Source organism: Musa acuminata, chromosome BXJ2-6 (assembly GCF_036884655.1).
Source record: "Musa acuminata AAA Group cultivar baxijiao chromosome BXJ2-6, Cavendish_Baxijiao_AAA, whole genome shotgun sequence".
NCBI classification, from domain to species: Eukaryota; Viridiplantae; Streptophyta; class Magnoliopsida; order Zingiberales; family Musaceae; genus Musa; species Musa acuminata.
Window position 1 is genome coordinate 37,769,789 of NC_088343.1, and position 20,233 is coordinate 37,790,021.

Below are 20,233 nucleotides of genomic sequence, written 5' to 3' on the forward strand. Positions count from 1 at the left end.
GGACAAGATACTCCCACACCCTCACCCATGAGAGAGATCAATAATACCTCTTCTCGGTCGCAACAGTCTCGGTAGCGTAGCTGTTTCCCTTCTTCCTGCAGGAGCAAACCCAAGTTCTTGTGGTCAATATTAAACTCAACCCTCATGCATATTTGTTGTGTGTATCACAAAGAGGTGGGAGGGCGGGGAGGAAGAGAACTTACACGCACTGGCTCTTGTCAGCGCAGTCGCAGTTGCCGCAGGTCGACATGTCGAGAGGCAACAAGCACAACGGCTCAACAAATTGTGGTGTGGTATGCGTTCCTGGTTAGAAGCGTTCGCTCGGTCGGGGGGGGTTATTTATAGCCGGAGACGGCCCGATTACGTGAGGGATTGGAACGACGGACCACATTCAGTGTCTGTGCTCCACACACCCACCGGGAGAAGCATCCAAAGGAATCTCTATTATGGGAGAGCGGTAAACTTCCTTCCACCTCTCGTGTCAGCATCATCTTCCTGATCTTTTTTTTGTGTTTCCCCTTCCCGATGCGGCGTAGAAAGGCAGACCGCTTTGGCACGGAAGCTTTCATTTCTTTCGTCGTCTTCTCGTGTCTGAGTGCGGCGATCGTGTTCAGTCGGCCTCTTTTGCTTTGGATTCCAAGTCTGGTTTAGTTAGATCAGACTTTGACACGGAAGCTCTTCTGTACGTCGTATTCCGTCCTCTGTACTTTGGGTTATAATTCTAGAGTCCAATAGGTAATTCGTTCATCTGCTTTCATTTTTTTTAATGGGATTTGCCTTCTTTCACGACGTAAACTTTCTTTTTTTTTATCCTTTTTAACAATCAAAATATAAATAGTTTTAAAAGTAATATTAGAAATTAGAAAATTATGAATACTATAAAAATAAAAAATCATATAATTAATTATGAAGACAAAACATCATATAGTAATACCATTTATATATTATAAATACGAATAATAAAATCGTTAAATAAACTCATTAGTGATAAATATTAATTAAACCCAATGTCATTGCAGTGATGCACCAAATAGTAAAATACTATACTTTAGCTAAAAAATTTTGAAGTTAGATTATATTGATTCTATTCAAGATCATTTTAATAATTAGTCATATACTTACGAAATCACCATTTTATTACATTTTTATCATATTTATTTTTTTAAAAAAATATATGATTAATTTTGCTTAATAATTCTATTTATAACAAAAAGAAATATTTATTCATTACTATTGTTTATTGAGGGATGAGTGCTCTACGAGAAAAACTAAAAGTAAATACTTTTTTGCTTCGTATAAAAGTAATTTATCCTTTTTTGCTTCGTATTTACTTTTTTTTTTCCTTGTATCAAATTTATTTATATTTGAGTGATTTTCCGTTGTGTTCTCTGGGGACAAAAGCCAAGGTGTATTGGTTCTCTGATGCCATCTACCCATATGGTTTTATTGTGTGTGTTCCTCCTAAACTTGATGACGACATCTGTATCTTATTCATAAACATTAAATCATACTGATGCGTGGGGTGGGGTAGAAGGTAGGAATCAAATTACCAGCCAAATAAGACAAGAAAAGGTAAGCTAAGAAAGCGGCCGACATACCAGCAAGAACTCGAGGCAGGACGGATCTGAAGATTCGCACCAAAGTCGTATGATTGCTTTCTTTTTCTTTTTTTGTCTCGCCTTGTTTGTTCTATTGCCGCCAGCTACAGGCGGACAAAGTATGTTACGTAAATTTCTCTCGTCTCGTTTGCTCGTCTTCGTCGCAAAAAGATCTCGAATCCTGGAGGGTGGACTAAACTTAGCATGTTGCTCGTCTTCGTCGCAGCACCTTTCACCTTTTTAATCAGAAGATAACCACCTCAGGTTTCCGGCTCGCCCTTACCGACTACTTGTCTGACTTGATATCATTTTTTAAAGCAAAACAATATTGTTTTTAAGCAAAAATGCTCAACCATACCTCTCAGTTGTGGCTGAACCAAAATACTACCATTCAACACGAGAACGTCGTATGGTCTCTGAAAAAGAAGGACCTGGACAGAGGTTTCACAAGTTAAGGTCAAAAGCAAATATACACACCTGGTAGGGACATTGCCGCCCTGAGCTGGTTGGATTCAGATCTGCGAACCATCGCCTAAAAATACTTTAGGAAATACATAATCCAGCAAGGACGATCATAAAACTTGTAAATCGTAGCAACATTGATTCAAAGTTTTTTGAAGAGATGATAATCTAATGGAACTTGGCAAGCATATATAAGAAGTCCAAGAGAATTTTATATTTATCCTACAATTAATTGCCCTGTTAAGTATATATACATGCTTCTATTCATTTAGACTTTATAAGTAGTAATATAAAAAATGGACATGACTAATACTACTCTAGCCTTTTGTACACCTCTAAGAGTTAAAAAGTGGGTACCAGCTAAAACAAGATACAAATCTACATGCATGTTCGTTTACCTTCTTGGCATCTTCCTTGTTCAATTTTGGAACATGATATGTAACAGAGAATGCATCACATATACCAAGAGACTCCAGAAATTCCATCTCGCTTGTCGTCCCAAGTACCAACACCTTCTTACCCTGAACAATAATTAAGACATGGCAAACATACAAAAGGCAACACAATTCAGCATGCAATTTTTAAATGAATGCCTTGTGTATATAACAAACAAAAGAGTTATACATAATGCATAGTTCACTGATAAAAAAAATCACAATAAGCAACTTTGGCACAGTGGAAACTAGAGATAACACATAGGTCACTTATAGTTTAGTACATGAAAAGACAAGCACACATAACATAGCTTTCTTTCTTTTTTTTTCGTTACCGAGTTTGAGAGGAACTTAATACAGTAAACAAGAACAGAATCTTTGTAGGAAGCCATTACAGGAGAACCAGTAATGTCTGTGAAATCAAATTCGAAAAACATGGTCCAATAACTACATACTCTAATAACCTGAAGCATTGAACATTACAAAAAGCATCGAGTCACAGTAGGTTAATACAGATACAAACCAAAAGAACAAGCCCTGTAATACATGATTATTTCCATTTGTCAGTGGATGTTAGTCAAGAATCAGCTACCAAAGAAATCAACTATTACATGGAATAATATCTTAGAGCCATATGTTCAAGTGATATTAGGAATCTACAGAGCAAAATCAGAATAAAGCACGACTTACCTCTCGATATCATCAAGAATTATGATGTTTAGTTGAGATTTGTAAGCATCTTCAAAAACCTATATACATACATTTATGTATGTATATACACACACATTTATTTATTTATATTCAACATGTACATAAAGTTTTGGTCAAAACAAATGAGCCATGTGAATTTTACGTTCCTCATTTAGGACTTGTTATGCATTTGCACAATATTCTGGAAATAATTTTTGGACAATAAAATCCAACCAAGCGCAACAGACCAGGTGCAAGATAACGGTTTCAATCTTTTCTATTTAGTTTATAGAACTAGCATCTCACTTATATTTGACCCAGAAGAGTGTTACATGTCATTGAGTTACAAAGCAACAGAAAGATGCTGTAAAGATGAAAGATTTTAAGATGTTCACTTTCTGTATGTCTGTGTATTTTGCCTTTCATCTTCCATTTTCTTAAAAAGAAGTAGGCATAATACAGCATTCCTCTCTTTCTCATTCTTTTTTCACATTAATCTAATTTTCTTTGTATTTCACACTTTACTTTCTTTAAGACTTTATCAGAAGAATTAACGGATTTCCAGTTATGTAGGTACTGCCTGAAGGATTATAGCTTCCAACTCCTTTTGATTTATTCCTTAAGGCATTCCTAGTTCACTAAGATCAAACAATCAGTTCAGTTTAGTCAAAAACATCTCCCCTTAAAAAAATTATAAATACCAAATAAAACTGCCCAAGATTTCCTCTACTTAGTTCAAGTTATAAACAAGTCTCAGATATTCTCAAATTTAACTAAACCACCACTTTCCATAAAAGTGGTCTGCTCAACTTTAGACATATAAATGGAGACCGTTAAGCATACGTGAAAAGTTATTCTACAAAATTCTACACTATTAATCCAGTCAAGTTCTTCCATAAAAAACTCAAAAAAACATATCTTAATATTATCCCTGTATAAATGGAGCACAATAAATAAAAAAAAGAATAAACTATCAGTATTCAGAATAATTTAATTTAAAGTCCAATATAAAAAAGAAATTCAACATCAGCTAACTAGCTAAGCAACATAAGCAAGTTGGTCATACCGTCATATACTGCATGCAAATGTATGTATGTATGTATGTATGTATGTATGTAATCATAGAAGATGTTAGCTGGTAGATATCTAAGTTAATTCAAAAAAATGGTATGGATGTGTCATCTGGTCAATAAATCTTTTCTGAAGCTGTGGAGCGATAAGTACAGCATCCAACTACAACATAAACAAGATTTGTAGATTATAATATCAGCATTCAAACATGAAATATAATTAACGCAAAAGTTTCAAGAAAACCTTACTTGCTCAGTTCTATTAGTCTTTTCTTTAACAAAATCCAACTCTAGTGTGAGCAGTGCCAGCTTAAATTCATCCGGAGGAACAAATCTGAAAGCATATACTAGAAGAGCAGCACAACTCATGCTAGTTGGTGTGGAGAATACCTGTTAACTGAGATTTGATCACCAGATGAAACTCTTATATGCTGACGTTGGATGTGGCATTCAACGCAATATGATAGCTAGAAATGTTCTGATGAGCAGTATTTCTTTGTTAAGGTTCACATCAATCAACAAATATCTACCTGTAATTGAATTAGATCAATCTTCTGTCCGAGTAGCAAAACAAGAAGAAAGTTATACCAACGCCAAGAACAAAAGCGAGGACTTCCCACAAAAAGTGTCACCAACTGTATCCTCAATCTTTCTTGATACGAAGTCGGAAGAATCATGAACAGAGTATGTAAATCCGGTTATCAAATCAACATTACAAAATCAAGAAATCAAAATCTTGAAAATTAAGGTACGGATCTCCGGTCATTCTTGATGAGAAGTCGGAAGAGTCATGAACAGAAGGTGCAAATACGACGATCAACTCAACATTCCTAATCCAAGAAACCAAAAATCTTGAAAATTAGAGTACGACCGACTGCGTTGTCAAATTTTCATGGTGACAAGATCCCAAGATAATCTCAAAAATAACACGGTGGATACAATTTCAATCCGTAATTTTAGCATGCAAATCATAAAGGCGAACAAGAGGAAGGATATCGTAGGGTGAGGACAACCAAATCTCCAACGAGGACGAGGACGAGGACGTTGTAGGGCGAGTAAGGGTTCCTCAAAGAGAGAGGGCGACGGGGAGAGAGAGGAAAAGATAAAACCAGGCACACGATGGAGGAGGAAGAAGGTTACCGATGCCTCGGTTTAAAGAAATCGTAAGCGCGATTGAGACACGTGCACGGCTTGATGAGGAAACTTCAAGATTAGGGCCCAAACAAATGGACGGTGAGATTGTCTGCCCATCAAACATTCCATACGGGCCAAGACAAAGCTTGACTCCTCCTTAGCAGGCCGGCCCATATTATCCGTAAATAAACAAAACGAAGTTCCACTGGAACCTAAATATATCATTTAATGAGTTCTGAAAACATGAGAATTGAAAAGGCACATTCTGGATCTAGACCACGTCATGACCCATGCAGCATCATGCACCCACCAAGTTAACACGAGAGCTGCTTTCCCACGTCGAGCCCAATCTCGTATAGGGAGGTGCCCCCTCGCCAAGTCTTGTCTTGGAAAGCTCGGGACGGCGCCGTATGGCACCGTTCCGTGCATACTGGGCAGCGACTGTACGAAGATACCATCTCATCACTCGAGGGATCGACTGTCATGCTAAATCTGCGTACGATTGATTCGCGGGCAACAGCATAAAAACTTCTAACTGATACTTGGTCAGGAGAGGAAAAGAGAAGGGAACAAAAAGATACCACTGACTTAATCTTCGAGAGGCCCAAGTCAGGAACCCCCCTCCCCCCGGGGGCCTGTGTGCAAGAACTCGGTCACCCTCGAAGGCAGTCGCCCCGACCCCCGATCCAACTCAGCCTAGGCACTCCTTCCAAACCGACCAAGCGACACGTGACGATGCCACCTTCCCGACCCCCATTCCAACTCGACCTCGATATTTTTTCTTTTAACTGACTAAGAGATATACCCTCAAACATCGAGAATTTTGGATATTGATCCATGAACCAAGTCATGCTAACTCCTCGACCAAAACACGTAAATTCACCGACAAGAATGATAAACACAACAAAGAAACAATAAAATTACATAAGGTGGAGAAAGAAACTTTTCCTGATTCGACATCATGATTACGTTCTACAAGAAGCTCCAGTATCCATAACAATTAAAATATATTTTATGATTCCAAGTTTCCCTTGACTTACCAAGATTTTCATGCAAAGCTCCAAAACACACATCTCCCTCGATCCTTCACGCGCATGACATTCCATTTTAAACCAAGGAAGGAAGGAGATTAGGTTTGACAATTTTCCATACGGACAGGGAGAACTACAAAACGTCCGAAGAACACCTTGTGGCCTCTGAATGCATTGCGCAGGTGATCTGCGCGGTGGGTGACGGGTGTGTGGCAGTCCCACTGTGACTCGTTCGGTGACACTTGATCGTCGTCCTTGCCGTCCACATTTAATAGACTTTTTGGTGCGATATTACCATCTGTCTGTAATGATCAGATCTGACTATTCCAAAACTCGTCGTCACCCGCATGGCATAACGTCGAACACATGAAAGGCATGCAACACAACTCGAGAAGTTCAAACGGTAGCAAATTCCAAATATGATAAAGCCGGAGTTCGATCGACCACACTATAAGACAATAATAATAAGGAATACCAACAAGACATACATGTGTACGGCAGGCAGAGCTAACATGGACATGGGATGTGCGTAGCCGATGCGTATCGCGGAGCATACGAATGGTGTTTGCTTTACGTAGCGCGTGTTCTTCTCAAGAGCCTATGTTGCTTTCATGTTGATGAGTTGATCAAGCGACTAGAGAGATGCACGCAGGTGATGATATCCGTAATACCACCGTCTACATGTAATCTGAACCCATGCCGTGTGTGTTCCTCGAAAGATTCACCGGACCTTAGTTCCTGGGTAAGCCGGGCTCCTTCAGAAATGGCGCGTGAGAAACGGTACGGTGGGACCAGGCCCCACACGTCAATGATAGATGGGGGTAGGTACGAGTAGGGGAGAGGAATCAGAGGTGCAAAAGAAACGCTCGAAAAGCCGATGTGGCCTCATAAATGAAAGCGGGCGGGTACGCGTCCCGTAGTGGTATAATTGTACCCGAAGGGGTTGCGATGTTGCGTCCCACGACGAGAGCGATGCATGCACCTCTTCCTCCCCTTCCTCTACAAAGGCCACCTCCCACCCCCTCTCTTTCTCCTCGTTGCCTGTCGTCTCTCCATCTCTCTGCGTGTGTACAAGAATGCCACTGAAAATGACGCCCACGTAATTTTACGACAAGGAGTCCTTTACCTTCCTCTTCCTCTTTATGGCTTCTCATATCCGCTGCCCCCTCACGGTCTAACTGCGAGACGATAAGCTTCGTTTGATGGGTCTAATGGCCGACCAAATGAAATGGACCTCCTCTGAGTCTGAAACCAGCGGGAACACTGCGCCAACCACCTCGTCCTCGTCTTCGTCGTCGTCGTCGAGGAGCTCGTCCATGACCCTCAAAGGCGGCGTCACGGAGCAGCAAAAGCGGGGAAGGGACAGTAGGCGGCACCCGGTGTACCACGGGGTGCGGATGCGAGCGTGGGGGAAGTGGGTGTCTGAGATCCGGCAGCCACGCAAGAAGTCCCGCATCTGGCTCGGCACCTTCGCCACCCCCGAGATGGCCGCCCGGGCCCACGACGCTGCCGCCCTCTGCGTCAAGGGCCACGGCGCCGCAGCCACCATCCTCAACTTCCCGGAGCTCGCCGGCTCGCTACCCCGCCCAGCCTCCCTCTCCCCGCGCGACGTGCGGGAGGCCGCCACCCGGGCTGCGGCCATGGAGCCGCCGGGCGCATGCGGCCCCGCGTCGTGGTCGTCGTCTTCGGAGGGGCCTTCTCCGACGCCGACGGATGAGCTGGGTGAGATAGTGGAGCTCCCCACGCTAGGTGAGGGGCTCTTCGACTCTGCTGCGCTTGGGGATGAGTTCATCTTCCATGACTCAGTGAACTCGTGGGCGTACCCACCGCCATTGATAGAGGTCCAAGAGAACAAGGATTTCTTCCCTGAGCCATTATGGTCACAGGAAGGTGACAATTCCACTGGCTGCGAAGCTCTCTCCTGCGGTTTCTGATATAGTTCATATATAATCTTAGATATGCACATTTCTTCTCCTACTCCTTCCAAGAGCTGTGCGATCCAGTGGAATGACTCAAAACGACGGCAAGAGCGTCCGCCATAGGGAGCAGATAGCAGTCAACAGTGTGTTGTGGCCATACTACATATGGCATTCTCTTCCAATATAGAAGACACAATAACTGCAGGCGCATTGCAATAGTCGAACGTGAAATGTAAAAGGAAGCATTCTCCTCTTCTTCGTCCGCCTCTCGCATTCAATCAAAAGAAGTACTTGCTTTGTTGGTTTGTTCTGAACCATCTTCTCCTCCTCTTCCTTTTTTCCTGCCCAGTGAAACTGTAGGACTTCACTGCACTCTCCAAGTGCTGTCTGCCTGTGTGCAGATGCCAATTTGTACTCTTCTACCTTTTTTTACCTTGTTTGAGTGTACTTGATTTTATTTGCTCGATGCGAGTTCCGAGGTCAAAATGGATGCTCGACGTACGAGAACTGGCATTTTACCTCATATTTATAGTCTGTTTCCTTCCTGGGAATGAGCTGTATGCCCCTATTATTTGTTCCTGACATCTGATTGATCGGAGTTTATATATCCTCCAATGGAATAAAATATTCTGTCTGCGTGTAGATATACTATTCTCAAACATGCTAGTTTCATATGCTCATTCGCCATCACCATGTACAGGTACATCAACGTAGGTAAATTATGTTCGTTGGCTTTGATAGGGCGTATTATCGATTCGGTCACGTAAACACGACCCCTGTCACGTCAGCCCAAGTGCGAAGCCTCGAGAGGTAGATACAGCTCCACGTTGGATGAGCCACCAGGAATCCGAGATGATGGCTATTCTCCTCCTGCGCCACCTGGGGCGACAAACGTCCAAAGATACACTCATCGCTCGAGGAGTCGACCGTCGTGCGAAGGTCACGTACGGTCAACCCTCCCTCATGCACTATGATAAAACCCCTTGCCAACATATGACAAGGGGAGCTGGAATAATAAAATTCCACTAATTTGATCTTTGGAGAGACCTAAGTTGAGACTCCCCTTCCCATCCCGACCTTGGCCAGTGTGTAGAATCCAACGACAACAAGGGTGGACGGGCTCACTAAAGAGGTGCTTCCCAACCAAGTCCGAGCTCGACCCGATCAAGCAAAGACTCCATCCCTAAGACTATTCTTGACATCGTCAATCGGATCAAGTCGTACCAACCCCGCGGCCACGGTATAAGGTACACAAACAGGCTTGATCACTAATTATTATTGACATTGTGATTAATCATAAAAGCATCAATGCGAAAACAAATTCTCGGCAAATGAAACGTCACAGTCGTTGAAACATGAAAAACACCGATATCAATATCTTCATTTTACTTTTAGTATAGAATCTATGAGAAAAGGAAGACATGCCCACGTGATTGCATAATTCCAATATCGAAAGGCATGCAACTGATGCGGAGCACCACATTAACAAGCATGATGAATTCATGCTTGATAATGGCTCGGGTTTTAGGGGAAGAAAAGTTGGTGATGGATTCCTCCGACTGTAAGTTAACTCTTCTACATCAATGAGAGAGAAAGCATACTTATGTCACAAAGGAAGCTTTGCTGCCCATGTTTATAGGCATAAAAAACGTGTAATATCTATCACCTATAAAACTAGAGCAATCAATATATGTAGCTTAGTAATTTTTTATTATGTCGACCAACGATGCTCAATTAGAATTCACAACCACCATTTGGCTTTTGCATTGTTTTGCTCAACATGTGAACTTTTCAATGCACCAACATAAGATTAAAAGTGGAAGGGTTGATTTAGTAGTATGGCCTCAGAACTAATGTCGTTGACCACAGTTCAGACCTCACAATGGCCCCTGGAACGTACGGCATCCCATGACCCATGGCTGCCTACGAAATCCCCATGCAATCGTGAGTGAGATGGAGGACATGCAGTTGGCACGCCCCCAGGAGAGCATGTGAAAGGCAGAGAAGACAGGAAACTACCGGTAGACGAATTTAGACAAACAGGTGTAGGGCACGTACAAAGCCAAGAGCTATGCGGCGTAATGGTGGAAAGGGATAACCGCAGAGAGATCACACGGCTCGTGTCGATGGTGGCTGATGAGGCAATGCATGGATTTTAAAGGGCCGTGCTGCATCTTCCAGAGAGATACGTTCCAAAGGCCTCCGTCGGTAAAACCGAACTCCTTCCGTCTCCTTCGAGCTTTCGCAGATAGAGACGCCGCAGAGGACAAGGTGGTAGGTAGCAGCTTGAGAAGGTGTGGTGACCTAGCGACCATACTTGACAGCCTTTCCGCCGTGTTGGTCGCCAGCCGCCGGTCCCACAAGGCTAAAGGCTAGGATGTATATTTTTACAAATATACCCTTTTGGAATATGAGTATAACGTGTTTATCCTCACCGATTTCGATGGAGTATTCATTTATATCCCTTCAATTTAAACAATTAAGATTCTTTGTATTTATTCTTATTAATAAATAATGTAAGAAAGTAGAACGTGTCAACTAACTTATTAGATAAAAATTTTAATTTTTGATAGAAAATTTATTTAAGATCTAATATTGGCATACTAACTAACACCTATGGGCTGATGATTAACATCATAATCATTCACAACAGTATTACTAATTATGATTAATATCATAATTGCATCTCTAATTCCTTCGAACATTTATAACAGCGCTAATTAAGCCTCCAAACTGTTCACAGCCAACGATGAGATGGCACATCAATCAAGTGAAGAAACAATGCTGTGATGAACGATATCAAAATAAGTAGATTCACGGAAAGAGAAGTCCAATTTGATTTTTTATTTGAAGGGCCCACAAGGATTGATGTGTGCATCATAATGAGATGCTGAAAGAACATTATGAACTCTATGAACGTAGGAAGTCTTGGTCCAAAAAATTTGCATGGCCGCAGTGTTTGAATGATGAAAGCATCAAAGAAGCTTAGCAGTAGGTGCCGATATGTTCAGATGATAAAGAAGACAACCGAGATAGATCATGTCACACATAGACAAGGTGCAGAATATTTTCTTAATATATATTGCTAAGTACATGCAATAATCACTACTCACTCCCTCTTTAGGAAACAAGAAAGGAGTAGTTTATTCATATTAGAAAGGCTGACGTTAGGTCAATGTTGCTTACAATCATTAAGAAGAATAAATTATTTATAGATTATCATATGTAATTTATTATCTTCAATATACTAATTTTTTATATTTTCAAAAATTACATTCAGTTCTTTATATTTATAAACAATTCTTATTAAGGGTTAAAAAAGATAATTTTATAAGATTAAAAATTAAAAATAATAAAATTAAATATTTTATTTTTATAAATATATTAAAAATATATAAATATTAAAATATTAACAATAATTAATTACACAAGTAATATGTAATTAGCTCGCAAACAACAATATCTGAAACACCATCTTCTTAGCGGTCGAAAACAGAAAAATGTTGTAGAATAACTAAGATAAGAAAAGTTTCAATGATAAGGAGAGGATTAAAAATCCAAAAGAGCCGACGAAGTGTCCGATTCTGATTAGAAGGTAAGAGTACTGACACAAGAACTCCACATCACTGCCAATCTCAGAAACAATTTTTTTGAGACATTCTACCAACTTGCAGAGGTGCAAATCAAGCACATAAAACTGCTAACTGGCCATGATGTAGTTCAACATAATAAAGGATGACTAAATCAATACCCAGATAACTGATGTCCGCTTCAAACTACAAAAATATGTCTCAAACATCAGTTCCAAGATAGATGCATCCACCCCTTCCATAACAATTAAACAAGTGGAAGCATTTGTCTGATAAACAGAATTGATTTATCTGTTTTACAAATTCAAAATGCAGACATCTTTCTGATCAATCCTGTCATGCTTTCATGGCAATGTGGTTTTCAGAAGGAGAATCCTTATGTAGAAAGAGGTCACCTAGACCTTCTGCGCCAACACGATAACCAGCACAAACCAAAAGCCAGCTATGATCTAACTTCCCAACTCAGTTGAAACTACCAGCTTCCACCTAGTCGAGGGTCTCAATTTGAAGTACACCAAACAGTCTCAGGCCTCAAAAGCACAAAAGCTATGCCACTTCAGGCAATAAGTAATAATCACGGAAGAGGAGGAAGTACGAATATCCACCTTTCAAAATGTATCGGACCTCTGCTCAGAATTGCGAAGAAGTATGGTCCATGGGTTTGACATTTTGCCTCCATGTCACTTTACTATGATATTATGAAGATTTTGATGTAGAAGATTTTGATGCTGAAAAGCTTTGCTGCTCACAAGAAAATAAATATTCAGGCAAGTTCAGAATCCAAGGATTTAAGCACTTGTTATGAAATAAAACAGTAAAGAAGGCAACCTCTAGACCAACACAAAAATAGTGTCTTTCAATGACTACATAAAAAGGAATAATGATTTTATTCTCTAAAACTCGATATCAAAAAAATTAAATGAATGTGTGCCACAATTATATCATTAGACAGGAGTACCTAAGCATCGGTGAGCACGAACAGCCAATCTATTGCATCTTGGTGCTTGTTGAGCATAAGTATCTAAGTAAATATTCATTGGATGAACATGTATCAGTCAGATCCTGATGCAGCTTTGAAATTGCCTTCTGCAGGGACCTTAATGCCGGAAGCAGGCTTCGGGAATTCTGCTGAATGGCATGACCATGAGCCTTACATAGTTCCTGAAACAGAAGTGTCGTTAGTTGCCATCTAAATTAGGGTTGGTGATCGTATGGCTAACAGTTGGTTATCAGACCTGGCACCAGTGTAGAAGAAATTCAATATGCGGACAACTTTCTAAAAGATCAGCAAATGCTTCAATCAGACGCTGCAGGTACTTGATGGGCATGGATGAAGAAACAGCTGGGATATCTAATGGCTTCACAGAAAAAATGCATTTTTTAATCAGAGAATCTTCATTCAGGCGAAGGCTGAGTAACAATGCCCTTTGCGGCTGATACTTTTCAAGAGCTTCATCAACAGCCTGCAAAATAGAAGGTTGGTTTCCAATAGTTGATATTTAGGTGAATTTTGTTGAAAATTAACAAGAAACTTATATGTAGCAGTACCTCAGGAGTTACATCCACATCAAGATCAGTTGGATCAAAAACAAAGGATTCATCTATTGAGTACATGAGGACTCCCTCTGTAGTTGCCGCAGCCCATGATCTCCCAGTTGGTGCAATTTTTAAACACTTTGTACGAACAATAGGCCGTCCACGGTTTGGCATGGATCCAGGTAAATCATGCCCCAGAATTTTCCGTGTTTGTTGATCAATCCCTTCTTCAACATCAGTATCCTCGTCATCAATTAAATCCACCGGCCCAGCATCCGTCATCTTTTTCGAGTTCAAAAAATCAAGAACTCCATCCAAGGACAGATTTCGAGTAATTTGAAATCGACGAAGCAGTACCTGACAAGTACAATGAACAATATGCTTAACAACTGACCAAAATTAAGTAACTGCAAAGCACCATTAGCGCATAAAGGAGAAAACCATATGCAAATGGCAAATGGATGACAGGTTCATTGCCAATACAAGTCATAGTATATAGTACTTATAAGCCTTCAAAGGTATGAAGCCAAAGGTTTGACCAACATTTACTATTACAAGTGAAGGATTATGTCCTGATTTTCTCAATTCAATATACCAAGTAGCACAACAGAAAGAAAAAAAATGGTACATTACCAAACAGAAAATTTTCAAAAAATGTTAGTGGAATCCTAACAAAATTGTAACAAAGAACCAACAAATATGCAAGACTATCAAACATTGAGATTACTAACCTGGTCTGCAATGTCATACATGCATATGTACTTGCTATTCCCACCGGCAAAAATATGGCTTCCATCTGCAGAATAGCACAATGTCGTAAAATACTTTCCTGAGCTCGAATTAGATGCTGATCTTCTATCTGTCATGAGACGTCCACCGGCAATGTCTCGGCGGCCCTCGATAGTGTACATTAACAGGCCATCAATAGGATCCCAAAAGTGAATATGACCATCTAATGTGCTGCAGGCCAGCTGCTTCCCATCTGGACGATAGACTACCGTAAGGACATCATGAGTATGAGGAAAAGTTTCGACTGCACCTTTCCCTTCAAATACATCCCATAAGCGAACAGTTTTGTCCCATGAAGATGAGGCTAGAACAGACTGAAAGTGAAACACCATTAAGCCACCTCCCCATAATCATAATAGCATAGAATAAATACGTTTCATAATGTTTCCAAAATAACTCTTAGGAAAATAAAGGCTACAACAAATCAAAAAATGGACATGTTAAGACATTAACTAGAGAAATACTCATGCTGAAGAAAGCCATCAACAGGCAAACTACTTGTTACTAAACTATGCTGTCTATGCTAATATTAGGACGACCTTGGCATGCAGAAATCCAACACATTCTATTAGCACACTCATTGCATAAACCCCTGTACCATTCCACAGATAGCAAATTAAAGTAAAATATGTTGTGACTTACATTTGTAGGTGAAAACATTAAACCGTGTACTGGTCCCTCATGGCCACCAAGAACATCCAACAAGCGACCAGTCTTCATAGACCAAACAAATATCTGTCACAAATATATAGAAGATATTGTTGTCAACCTCAAGTTGTAATCATGCACCAAAAGTTAGACATGAAGATATATATACCTCAAATGAATCAAGAGTTCCAGCACAAATCACTTCACCACTTGGATCCGATGATAAAGACACAAACTGTCTAGGAGAAGGAGTAGTAAAAGTCCTAAAATTCCGGTAACGAAACAAATCCCAAGCACGGACAGTCCCATCTAGTGATGCACTTAGAAGAGTATGATTATTAGCCATAAAATGGACTGCAGTGACAGCATTAGTGTGCTCAGATAAAGTTATGAAACAAAATCCCGATGAAACTGTCCAAACCTGCAAAGCAATCAACATATTCAGAGAAAACAATATTAAAAATTAAAAAGGAAGGACCGACAATAATAATAATAATAAAATTAAAAGAAATTTATTAGTCAACAAGTTGACAATAAAACTCGCTGAAAATACTTGCAAGTCATTAATGATCTCATAGGGTCCGAAATATTAAAGTTTCTGAATAGTAGCACTAGAGAATATCAATTGTACTCCATGTTGTTTTCACATGATATTGCAAAATCTAAGGCAGAAATTTAGATAAGGTCAGTAGTTGACATTGTTCAGAGATGAGACATTAAGAAGGGAGGAATCAATAGAAGACAACCAAAGAATGAATGGCAGCGACATCAAAATTGCAACTGTCAGAAACAACCAAATAGGATAGTTGTTGTTACGATTCAACGAGAGTATCTTGTGTCACCTTGAGTTTGTTATCATCAGCTCCTGTTGCCAACATCTGCGAATCGGGGGAGTATGCTATGCAGTTCACATCGAAATAATGTCCTTGTTGCTTTAAGATATAGCTCTCTGATCGCCACTCCCAGACTAGCAACTGTCCAAGCTTCGCACAACCAAATGTCAACCAGTTTCCAAGCTTGTTGAACACTGCCGTTGTGATCTTCTCCCTCGATATGGAAAGCAAGTGGATGCAAACAAAATCCGGCATCTGATACAGCCCAAAGACACCATTAGAGAACCCAACTACCACCATATCCAGCTCCCGGTGGTAATCACAAGCTGTTAATTTTGCAGGCGACTGCATAAAAAAATCTTTCTTCTGAAGCTCCCATCTGGCTTTATGCAAAGGAATCTCAGAATTTTCAACATCATTGCCACCAAAGTTCTTTCGTTTTTGGTTATGAAGCTCAATTTTGATGGGCACTTCAACGTGATCTCTTTCAGAGGATCTCTGTTCAGGTGTACCGGGAGAAGGAGGGTCCGAATTGAGCCCCTCCGAAGCATCAAAATCATGACTTTCCACCAAATTCCATGTAAATATGGCACCATCCCTTGAGATGGTGTACACCCTGAAGACCCTACCGCTCTTCTTCTCAGCCGAAAAGAAGGCACCGACTATGGCATCCTTATGCCCTAGAAACAGGAACGGCTTATTTTGGCCCCGCGAACCCTTAGAGGAGAACAGCCTCACAGTAAGATCCTTCGACCCGACGAGGAGATACTCCGAGTCCGGGCTCCAATCCAACGCCGTCACGGTGCCGGTACAATCCGGGTAGGTTCGCTCGAGTTGGAAGGGGAAGAACTCCACGCGAAATCCGGGAGACCGCCAGATCTGGAGTAGCTTGCCGAGGCCGACGGCGATCAAAGAGCCGTCGGGGCTGAAGCGGAGGGCGGTAACGGGGCGCTTGAAGGTGATACGGTGGAGGACGGCGCGGCGGCGGAGGTTGACGAAGAGGGCGCGGGAGTTATTGTCGACAGCAAGGAGGAACGCGCCGTCGGGTGAAGCGACGATCCGGGCGATGTTGGATGAAGCTTCGAATGGAAGGGTCTGTGTCTGATACTTGAGGAGGTCGGTGGTAGCCACGCGGTTGCCGATGGAGGACAGCAGGACGGCATCGTCTGTTACGAGGACGTTACCGCCGCGGTATGGCGCACCCAGGAGGTTCTGGAAGCGAAAGTTCATTGCTAGCAGGCCGATCTTCAACCTTGGATTCTCGGGCTCAGATAAGAGGTGTTTGACGAAGACGAGGGAAGCGGGCAACCGACGGGACAACACGTCGACGGTACCTACGGCGAGCTCTTTTGAACCGAATTAATGCCGACGGCCACTAGGGTTTATCGACGGAGCCGCGGCCGAAACTGACCGCTTAGGTTCAAATCGGCCCTAAATTCTAACTCAGATACAATTCAACATCCGTGACATCTTTAATTGCGTGCGACTCGAACGTCATTCATCATTGGATCGGCATGGATCGACGATCATATGGTTCTTTAATGCACGTTAAATCTAAATAATTAAGAAATAAAAGTAAGAAATTTTATCAAATGAGAAATTTACTGTAACCTAATTTTGAAGGAAAAAAAAGAAGGATTTTTTTGGCTTGAGTAATCAAATAGAAATAGAAAAAATAGAAATAGAAATCATCCTTTGGATTAATTTTTTCTAAGATAATTGTTTCGCCCCATCCTATAATGATTTTTATATTTGATTTCTTCTTATTTATAAGTAATTTATAAAGTTTTATTCTTTCTAATTTGTATTAAATCTTAATTTGAGAAACAAATTTATTAATCTGAAATTTATGGGACTTCTGATCTATCTATCTTATTTTAACTATAATATTTTGTATAAAGTTTCGATCTACATAAAACTTAAATTTTTAAAAACTAGATTCTTGTCTTTTTCTTTCTTTCAATATCTTATTGGAATGATTTGGAATGCAAATATCTACTCAAATATTTATTTTAGTTGATTCTTTTAATTCTACTAAAGAAAGATAAAATGTTGATTTTGTAACTGTTTGTAAACAAATCTAATTTGTACAATACTTGTATAACCAAAAGTAAACTCATATATCTTTCAAAAAATTATTTCTTGAGTAAATTGGAGTGTAATTTATTATTCAAATATCTAGTGTAATATACCTTATATATTTTGCTAAAATAAATTTATTCTCAAAATTATCAATTCTTCCTTCTATTTTTTGAACTTAATTTCAACTAAAATTTCTCCCTCAAATGAGCCATTTATGGTTGCTTTAAACTTATGTATCCCTTATCACTGGTTCTTATCATATATAAATATTTATCTAATATTGTTTCATAAATATTTATCTAATATTGTTTCATTCTGTATATACTTTTATTGTTTGACATGTGCTTTATATATATTCTAACTTTATTGCTTAGAATATTTTTTTGTACCTTGATATTTATGAGATAATATAAATATTTATCAAAAATGAAAAGAGAGTTATGTGTAGAGCATGTAATTCTCTAATCAGCCCCAATGACTTCATTTGGATGGATCTCTTGAACGTATAGGACTAATGTTAACAGTCATTAAAAAATAAATAAATCATGTTATATTATGATCTCACTTTATCCTATATATTCATTTGACATGTTTTTTTTAAGTACATGTTTATATCTTCGTATATGTTGTTTCGATATACATAAAATAAATAAAATATCAAATGTGATATTTGAATTTATGTTTTATATTTCTTTGTTGATATACTCCTATCAAGCTTTTTACTCTATTATAATAAATGTATTAGAGAAAATAATAAATTTGGCTAGACTCTATCTAATGACTTGCATTTTGATATCAAGTAGCTTACATGTTACTCTTTGCCTCCTTGTTAAATATGCTTCGATAAAATGATATGTATGACTCTTGTATCCATGCATTATACATTGATTCCTACCATGGTTTGCAGTACCGGTCCGTACCGCTCGGTACGGGCGGTACGTACCGGTCCGCTAAACTTCCGGTACGTGGACCATATGTTACCGTTCCGACACTGCAGCAGTACTGTAGCACTGCTACAGTGCTTGGCACGCCTGAATATACCGCTCGGTACACCTGGGTGTACCGAGCGGTATACCGTACCGTACCGGTACCGAGCCCAGGTCGAAACTCCGGTACAATACGATATTGCGGACCTTGATTCCTACTATGATTTGTTATCTCATTATTATGACTTGTTAAGTTTTGGAGCTCACTCCCCTATTCTTACATAATTTTTTTTTGATTAGCTTGTTACTCACCCTAAGTTTTTGATGGTTCAACATGATGTTATTGTAAAAGTATATTTGATGTATTTTATAAAGGTCAAAAGAATCTCTCATATTTGACAGTCTAGAATATTAAGTATAAAGTTTTATGTTGATATAAACTTATGATAAATTGTTGGTTTATGATTATAGTAATTCTTGCTCTTGTCGGTTTATAATAAGTTAAATAATTTGTGAGTTGACTTTAGGTTTTATGGAGTTATCGTCAAATAATATATATATAATTAATGGGGAAGAAACGAAGAATAAATATACTGTTGGATCAAATGGAACCAAGTTCTTATGAAAACCAAGACAAGTTCATTTGTTCCCCATTGGCTTCAAGAGTCCATGAGAAAGAGAGAAAGAGGTTTGCTAAGAGCTACACTCCAATCATCGTATGGATCATAGAATTGTTCGTCCTGCGGTTAATGCTTTCAATAATGCAATGGAGATACTAAATCTTCACTTTTTGAAAATAAGATACGATTCATCAATCATACGTCGCCACTACAGAGAAAAATGTCTCCCGAGTCTAATGGACATCGATCTCAATCTCCTAATAAGGTTATGATTTTGTTTTCTGTAGAGAGAGAAAAAGAACTCCATGAGAATCTTCTCGTCATCATGGTGGGGTTCATTAAATGATTCCGGGGTTGAACGCTGGGATCTAACACGTCACACATCAACAAGGTGCAATCTAGGCACGAGCCCACGACAGGGACGGCCGACAAGGATCGATGGGTCCATTGGCGCGGTCGGGGTGGAAATGGCCAGGAGCCGGCCCTACACGTGGACGCCGGCCGGTCTCTGACGCCTCGGCCGCACCACTTGACCACCCCTTCCTTCTTCGGCGAATCCATGGCGTGCCTCTTTGGGAAGGTGCTCCTCTGTGGGGAGCGCGGCGGCCGTGTCTGCCATCTCACCGCAACTCTCGTGTTCGGCCACTTCGTCTTGCCTAAGGGCAGTGTGTGCGTGCGTGATATTTTATTTGGGTAGTGGAGAGTTGGACAGGCCTTGCCTTGTTGAGTGAGAACACAGATCGACACAAAGAGACCGAGTGTGGTGAATGTTGTGATACACTTCCATCGTTGCTTGCACCCATTTCATCTTCTTCCGTCTCCGATCGAGTCCAGCAAACCATGTCAAAGCTGGCAACAAGTAGATCTTTCC

At 40.2% G+C, this 20,233-nt stretch overlaps 3 protein-coding genes across 7 annotated transcripts; 1 reads left to right on the forward strand and 2 right to left on the reverse strand.

Moving 5' to 3' along the window:
* Positions 1–203: 203 nt before the first annotated feature.
* LOC135615441 (uncharacterized) lies at positions 204–4,742 on the reverse strand. Of its 5 annotated transcripts, XM_065113939.1 has the most exons (6): positions 4,645–4,742; positions 2,459–2,581; positions 2,076–2,130; positions 1,957–2,014; positions 1,599–1,834; positions 204–1,480 (listed from the first exon to the last, which is right to left on the reverse strand). In XM_065113939.1, the coding sequence occupies exons 2-6, from the start codon at positions 2,467–2,469 to the stop codon at positions 1,430–1,432; spliced, it is 411 nt and encodes a 136-aa protein (XP_064970011.1). In that variant the 5' UTR covers positions 2,470–2,581; positions 4,645–4,742; the 3' UTR covers positions 204–1,429. The 5 variants fall into 5 exon arrangements, 2 of the variants coding, with proteins under 2 accessions (XP_064970011.1, XP_064970010.1); XM_065113938.1 differs by lacking the exon at positions 2,076–2,130 and having other exon boundaries at positions 1,957–2,029; XR_010488028.1 differs by lacking the exon at positions 204–1,480 and having other exon boundaries at positions 1,524–1,834; positions 2,076–2,116.
* A 2,657-nt stretch (positions 4,743–7,399) lies between these two features.
* Positions 7,400–8,997, forward strand: LOC135613636 (ethylene-responsive transcription factor TINY-like). Its single transcript, XM_065110665.1, has one exon. The coding sequence runs from the start codon at positions 7,622–7,624 to the stop codon at positions 8,351–8,353; it is 732 nt and encodes a 243-aa protein (XP_064966737.1). The 5' UTR covers positions 7,400–7,621; the 3' UTR covers positions 8,354–8,997.
* Positions 8,998–12,054: 3,057 nt separating this feature from the next.
* LOC135615442 (periodic tryptophan protein 2-like) lies at positions 12,055–17,188 on the reverse strand. The gene is made up of 8 exons (XM_065113940.1): positions 15,744–17,188; positions 15,071–15,322; positions 14,896–14,988; positions 14,196–14,567; positions 13,477–13,821; positions 13,164–13,391; positions 12,887–13,089; positions 12,055–12,669 (listed from the first exon to the last, which is right to left on the reverse strand). The coding sequence occupies exons 1-7, from the start codon at positions 16,962–16,964 to the stop codon at positions 12,916–12,918; spliced, it is 2,685 nt and encodes an 894-aa protein (XP_064970012.1). The 5' UTR covers positions 16,965–17,188; the 3' UTR covers positions 12,055–12,669; positions 12,887–12,915.
* Positions 17,189–20,233: the final 3,045 nt, after the last annotated feature.